Genomic DNA, 7590 nt, shown 5'->3' with positions numbered 1-7590 from the left:
TGTTCCCCTCCAGACCCTTTTGTTCCCCTCCAGACCCTTCTGTTCCCCCCCAGACCCCTCTGTTTCCCTTCAGGCGATTCCTACATCCCCTCCAGACCCCTCTGTTCCCCTTCAGACGATTTCTACATCCCCTCCAGACCCTTCTATTCCCCCCCAGACCCCTCTGTTCCCCTTCAGGCGATTCCTACATCCCCTCCAGACCCCCTTTGTTCCCCTTCAGGCGATTCCTACATCCCCTCCAGACCCCTCTGTTTCCCTCCAGACCCCTCTGTTTCCCCTACAGACCCCTCTGTTCCCCTTCAGATGATTTCTACATCCCCTCCAGACCCCTCTGTTCCCCTCCAGACCCTTCTGTTCCCCTCCAGACCCTTCTATTCCCCCCCAGACCCCTTTGTTCCCCTTCAGGCGATTCCTACATCCCCTCCAGACCCCTCTGTTCCCCTCTAGAACCTTTTGTTCCCCTGCAGCCTCCTCTGTTCATCTCCAGACTCCTGTAGCAGATGCTTATCTCCAGGGAGAACAAAAGGAAAGGATCAGCAGGAAATTTACCTGGCCGGATTCTTATCTCCTCCGAAATCATCTGGAGACCTCCGTACACATTAGACTGCTGGCCGTTCTCCTTGATATCGGGGTCTTGTGCTGCCTGGCGGGGGGACATATAATCTCCTGTGTGCTGGGCATCAGTGCTTCAGGTGAGCCCCACATGCCATGCAGCCATTGCCGTGCCCAGCACATACTGGTCAGATGTCCAGGGCCGACCCTCCTTGCATGAGGATCAGCAGATTGTGTGACTTTAGCCGGAGGAAACAATAAAGAATGCACAGGGATTTTTTGATAACGTTTTAATTGCAAAACAACCCCAAAACTCCCAAATTCTTATCTTCCCCCATTCACAGGGCTTTGATGAACGCCTCCTTATTCTCCTCCAACCAGGGCTGGAATCTCTTGGTGTTGGGGTTCAGTTTATGGGTGAGCGCCACGTCCCTGTCAGGGTTCATCTGGTAAAACTTGAACATGTTGGCCATTTCCTGAGCCCCTGGGAAGGGCAGCTTTTCGTAAACCTCAGGGGGGATCTGTGAGAAAAGAAACAAGGGACAGAATAATATTAAGGAACCTTCCCTAAAGTCTTGAGGAGCCTTGTGACGAGATGAGGGAACGTGTCACTGCACAACTAGGTAGATTGGTAAAATCTCGGCCATTAGGTGGCGATGTCTCTTGCTGCTTTAACACAGATCAGTACAGATCGCCACCTAGTGGTTAAATAAGAAACAGATTTTCCCCACCGTCCCAGACCTTGGAGTCTTTGATGGTCTTGCCGGAGACCTTGGACATGATCTGTGCGTATTGCGCCGCCGTCAGTTTTTCTGCACTGAGTCCGATGTCCTTCCCTATATAATCCTTGGGACTTTTCAAGATGCTGAGAACTGCTGGGCCCAGATCCGCCACAGAGATCCCATCCATGCCGACGTCACACATGGGAATAACTGCAAAAAAAATATATATATATATACCGGTATAAACCCACAGCCAATCACAAGAATGCTGAGCTCTGATTGGTTGAAGTCTCACCCAGGTCGTAGCAGGAGCCGTCCTTAGATTTATGGGGTTTGAGGTCGGATAAAAAGTTCTCGAAGTAGAAGGCGAGTCTGACGCTGGTCATGGAGCAGGAGATCGCTCGGAAATACTCCTCCACTTCCCCTTTACCGTCAAAATGCAGAACCTCCAGCTTCCCTCCAGTCAACTTGTTGACGTTCTCCAGTCCACTGTAGACCACGTGCTTCAGGCCCAGGCGTTTACACAAATCTGCGATGACTTTACCCTGGAATGCAAGAATTTATAATATAACTGCTGGGGCAAACAACCCAACCTGCCCACCACGGGCCAGTACCAAAAGTACAATATGCGGTATAACTGATCCCTGCTCTCCATAGTGCACAATTACAGGCAATCATCTGCTTGCCCCTTGTGGTCACTGCCAGTATTGCATTTATAAACAGTTTTTTTCCCAGTGTTTCTACTTGTGACTACTGATCTTACCTGTTTCACCTCCTTTTCCTTACTAAAGTGATCCCAGAAGTTGGTGACCACGAAGGCTCCATACGCCCCGCTCAGTGCGGCCTCTAGACTTTTCTCATTTTCCAGATCTGCGGACACGACCTCCGCTCCGGCCTCCTTTAGCTTCACAGCCGCCGGTTTGCTGGTGTCTCGAGTCACCGCCCTGACTGCAAAGTTGTGGTCCTTTAAGAGGGCATTGGCGACCGAACCCCCCTGAGCCCCTGAAATAATAAAAAAAAAATACATTTATGCATATGTAGGACTAAATAATAATGCTTTTCTGGCTGACGCTCCATATTGGTCCCTGGCAGATAGACCACGTTTCTTGTGTCAGCACGGGACCACATCTGTGTGTGAAGGGGGCTGGCTGGCGGCCCTTTATATATTGACTGGGGGCTGGCTTAGCTATTAAAATGGGCTGCCAGCCAGCCCCCTCCACACACAGATGTGGTCACAAGTCACGCTGCCACAAACTGGGATGGAGCAGCTACTAGAGGATCGGGGTATCCTATAATGTTTTTTTTTTGGCCTGGAAAACCCCTTTAAGAATTTTTTTTCCCTGTCAACTCTGACTGCCCTCGCTGTCCCAGACTCCGCTTCAGACTCCATCCTCGTGAATGTTTCACTAGTTTTGACCTTCAGTAAGTTGGTTTTCCTTCACCTCGCTCCACCAGTCAGCAACTGATCTGCAGATACATCTTGGAAGTCCAGACAATGGTGGAGGGGTTGAAGAGGAAAAACCAAAAACGTCCTTAGACTTGCACCCTGTGATTGACCGTTTCATTACCACTTCCAATAATCCGACACATTCTAGCATAGAACTGCCGGATAATCCAGAATACAGTCATGTTTTTCACTCTAGATTCTACAAGTAAATTCTACCAAGATAATTAGTGTGTGCCCCTCACGCTGTTATAATAGAGGACCTCGTAAACAACATCACAGAAAAAAAAGCCAAACACAGCCAAAACTGGCTCACAATTCCAAAGCACTAAGGTGGCAGCAGGGCCCAGTGATAAAATCTGTCACTTGCCATAAATATGTAATGTTTCTACCCGGTGTCAATGCCGCTGTTCTCCTGAATCCGGCGATGTTTTTCTTTTGCTCCTGAGCCGCTCTGTTCCTGAGATATGACCCCGATCTTTCCTGCAAGTAAATCTAGTCTTTTCCTCCAAGTGGGCATGGTCTTCTGTGAGACCACGCCTTCTTGGGTAACAAGACAATATTTATATACAGGGAGGTGAGGGCCATATCTCAGGAATGGAGAGGATCAGAGACAAAAGAAAAACATCGCCGGATTCAGGAGAACAGCGGCATTGACACCGGGTAGAAACATTACATATTTATGGCAAGTGACGGGTAGACGTCCGGTAGGGTTGGCAACTAACAAACTCTTCATATAGCATAGTCGGTCCCTAAGAAGTCAAACAGCCGCATAAGTGACCCATCTCGCAGGACAACACTTACCACAATGTATACAAGTGCCCCCAATCATTACTGATCCCACTAAGTATAGAGACCAGTAGATCCAGCTCCCATAGTCATGGCCCTGGGCAAAACTTACAGAATGCTTTGCCCATCCCTGCACTGAGCGTCTGCTACTGACAGAGGCACAACTACTGTATAGGAGGTGGCCGCCACCCCCAGGCCCTGGGGTAGGAGGGGTGCAGGATTCTAGAAGAATCAGAGGATGGTCGCAAATATTCCCTTGTGCTCCTGAAGCTTCAGGCGCTTTTATAGGTAGATTAATGGGTGAGCGTCACTGATCACTATGCAAGCTGTACGGTGATCACTGATCGCCCGACGGGATCTAGAGATGATCATTGATTGCCGGGCAAGATAGAAGATGGTCACTGATCGCCCGGCGGGATAGAAGATGGTCACTGATCACCCGGCAGGATATAAGATGGTCATTGATCGCCCAGCAGGATATAAGATGATCACTGATCGCTCTGCGGGATATAAGATGATCACTGATCGCCCTGCGGGATATAAGATGATCACTGATCGCCCTGCGGGATATAAGATGATCACTGATCGCCCTGCGGGATATAAGATGGTCATTGATCGCCCAGCAGGCTAGAAGATGGTCACTGATCGCCCGGCAGGATATAAGATGGTCATTGATCGCCCAGCAGGATATAAGATGATCACTGATCGCCCAGCAGGCTAGAAGATGGTCACTGATCGCCCGGCAGGATATAAGATGGTCATTGATCGCCCAGCAGGATATAAGATGATCACTGATCGCCCTGCGGGATATAAGATGATCACTGATCGCCCTGCGGGATATAAGATGATCACTGATCACCCGGCAGGATATAAGATGATCACTGATCGCCCAGCAGGCTAGAAGATGGTCACTGATCGCCCGGCAGGATATAAGATGGTCATTGATCGCCCAGCAGGATATAAGAAGATCACTGATCGCCCTGCGGGATATAAGATGATCACTGATCGCCCTGCGGGATATAAGATGATCACTGATCGCCCTGCGGGATATAAGATGATCACTGATCACCCTGCGGGATATAAGATGATCACTGATCACCCAGCAGGCTAGAAGATGGTCACTGATCGCCCGGCAGGATATAAGATGGTCATTGATCGCCCTGCGGGATATAAGATGATCACTGATCGCCCTGCGGGATATAAGATGATCACTGATCGCTCTGCGGGATATAAGATGATCACTGATCGCCCTGCGGGATATAAGATGATCACTGATCGCCCTGCGGGATATAAGATGATCACTGATCACCCTGCGGGATATATAAGATGATCACTGATCGCCCTGCTGGATATAAGATGATCACTGATCGCCCTGCTGGATGTAAGATGATCACTGATCACCCTGCGGGATATATAAGATGATCACTGATCACCCTGCGGGATATAAGATGATCACTGATCGCCCTGCTGGATATAAGATGATCACTGATCACCCTGCGGGATATATAAGATGATCACTGATCGCCTTGCTGGATATAAGATGATCACTGATCACCCTGCGGGATATATAAGATGATCACTGATCACCCTGCGGGATATATAAGATGATCACTGATCGCCCTGCGGGATTTAGGATGATCACTGATCGCCCTGTGGGATATAAGATGATCACTGATCACCCTGCTGGATATAAGATGATCACTGATCGCCCTGCTGGATATAAGATGATCACTGATCACCCTGCGGGATATATAATATGATCACTGATCACCCTGCGGGATATATAAGATGATCACTGATCGCCCTGCGGGATTTAGGATGATCACTGATCGCCCTGTGGGATATAAGATGATCACTGATCACCCTGCGGGATATAAGATGATCACTGATCGCCCTGCGGGATATAAGATGATCACTGATCGCCCTGCGGGATATAAGATGATCACTGGTCACCCTGCGGGATATAAGATGATCACTGATCACCCTGCGGGATATATAAGATGATCACTGATCGCCCTGCTGGACATAAGATGATCACTGATCGCCCTGCTGGATATAAGATGATCACTGATCACCCTGCGGGATATAAGATGATCACTGATAACCCTGCGGGATATAAGATGATCACTGATCACCCTGCGGGATAAAAGATGATCACTGATCGCCCTGCGGGATATAAGATGATCACTGATCGCCCTGCGGGATATAAAATGATCACTGATCGCCCTGCGGGATGTAAGATGGTCACTGATCGCCCTGCGGGATATAAGATGATCACTGATCACCCTGCGGGATATAAGATGATCACTGATTGCCCTGCTGGATATAAGATGATCACTGATCACCCTGCGGGATATATAAGATGATCACTGATCGCCCTGCTGGATATAAGATGATCACTGATCGCCCTGCGAGATATAAGATGGTCACTGATCACCCTGCTGGATATAAGATGGTCACTGATCGCCCTGCAGGATATAAAATGATCACTGATCGCCCTGCGGGATATAAGATGATCACTGATCGCCCTGCGGGATATAAAATGATCACTGATCGCCCTGCGGGATGTAAGATGGTCACTGATCGCCCTGCGGGATATAAGATGATCACTGATCACCCTGCGGGATATAAGATGATCACTGATTGCCCTGCTGGATATAAGATGATCACTGATCACCCTGCGGGATATATAAGATGATCACTGATCGCCCTGCTGGATATAAGATGATCACTGATCGCCCTGCGAGATATAAGATGGTCACTGATCACCCTGCTGGATATAAGATGATCACTGATCGCCCTGCGAGATATAAGATGGTCACTGATCACCCTGCGGGATATAAGATGATCACTGATCGCCATGCGGGATATAAGATGGTCACTGATCACCCTGCGGGATATAAGATGATCACTGATCGCGGCTGCATATTCATGTGTTTATATCCAGAAATGTCACTAAGAATTTCCGGTGTAAACTTTCCCTACATCTAGTTTCCTGTAACATTAACCCTTGAAGATGCAGCTCCCTATAAGTGAGGTAGAGGTAGCTATAAAGCATTCAGGACCCCGCTGCACCTAGTGCGCCTCCTTACTAATGTCGCTGGACCTAGTGCGCCTCCTTACTAATATCGCTGGACCTAGTGCGCCTCCTTACTAATGTCGCTGGACCTAGTGCGCCTCCTTACTAATGTCCACACCCCGACGCGCTGCTCGGGGTAAACGTTTATCCGGACCCCATGTCAGTGATAGTTCTGTTGCCCTGTGATACCAGCGCCCAGGTGCAACTACATCTTCTGCACCCCCTGTGAATTGTGCAGCACGGCGCACCGTCTGCACAGGTCCTTATTTTTTGGCCTGGGGTTCCTTTATAGGCCCAGAGGCCCACGAGGGATCGCGGACCCCGCAGCCACATAACCTGCACTCACCTGTGGCCCCGAACACTGTGATAACCTTCCTGGCAGCCATGAGGATCCGTGCAGCTTCGCAGTCAGGATCAGTGTGTACAGGGAGCTGCTCCTTATACTGCAGCCAGCCCCAGTGACTCAGCACAGTATCCAAGGGGCAGGTTGTATGGGAAGAAGGGATCGGCTGTGTTTGGATAAGATTTTGGGCGCGCCGGTTAAGCAGAGCCAATGGCCACCTGGAGAATAAAGACGAACTCCCAAAAGTTGGACTCGTTCCTAGAACATTGGGCACAGGTGAAGTCAGGAGATGCCCAGAGAAATGTGTCAGCATGGACCGGTGATGTGAGGGCTGGGGGCCCTTGTAATACGCGCTGGGGCCCTCACAAGATGTGTTCCCTGATAAGTCTCTATAAGAATATCATCCCTCAGGAGACCGTGCAGAGACCCCAGGACTGACCAGACGCAGTCAGCTCCATTCTGTGACCTTATGGATGACGCCTTCCCTGCTGTCATTCTCTTCCCTTTTCTTCTCCACCTTAACCAGACCTTCATGACGGCTTCTCCCGGCCAAGAGTCATCCGGACAAGCGCCCAGATGATTTCAGCTCCTTCTTTTCCAGCACATTCACATACTGCAATAACTCTGACAGGTAGCAGTCGATGAATAGAATATGCAGCAC

General features: G+C 49.5%; 1 protein-coding gene across 1 annotated transcript; it reads right to left on the bottom strand.

The window, feature by feature from the left end:
- Nucleotides 1–818: 818 nt before the first annotated feature.
- LOC141069217 (nmrA-like family domain-containing protein 1) lies at nt 819–7086 on the bottom strand. Its single transcript, XM_073558650.1, has 5 exons — nt 6933–7086; nt 2038–2276; nt 1570–1819; nt 1294–1484; nt 819–1073 (listed from the first exon to the last, which is right to left on the bottom strand). Exons 1-5 carry the CDS (start codon nt 6970–6972, stop codon nt 891–893), a joined length of 903 nt encoding a protein of 300 aa, XP_073414751.1. The 5' UTR covers nt 6973–7086; the 3' UTR covers nt 819–890.
- Nucleotides 7087–7590: the final 504 nt, after the last annotated feature.

Source organism: Dendrobates tinctorius, unplaced genomic scaffold, assembly GCF_039654945.1.
Source record: "Dendrobates tinctorius isolate UK_male_01 unplaced genomic scaffold, ASM3965494v1 ptg000257l, whole genome shotgun sequence".
Classification (NCBI taxonomy): Eukaryota; Metazoa; Chordata; class Amphibia; order Anura; family Dendrobatidae; genus Dendrobates; species Dendrobates tinctorius.
The sequence above is the reverse complement of the archived record's forward strand: the minus strand, read 5'-3'. Positions and strand labels throughout refer to the sequence as shown.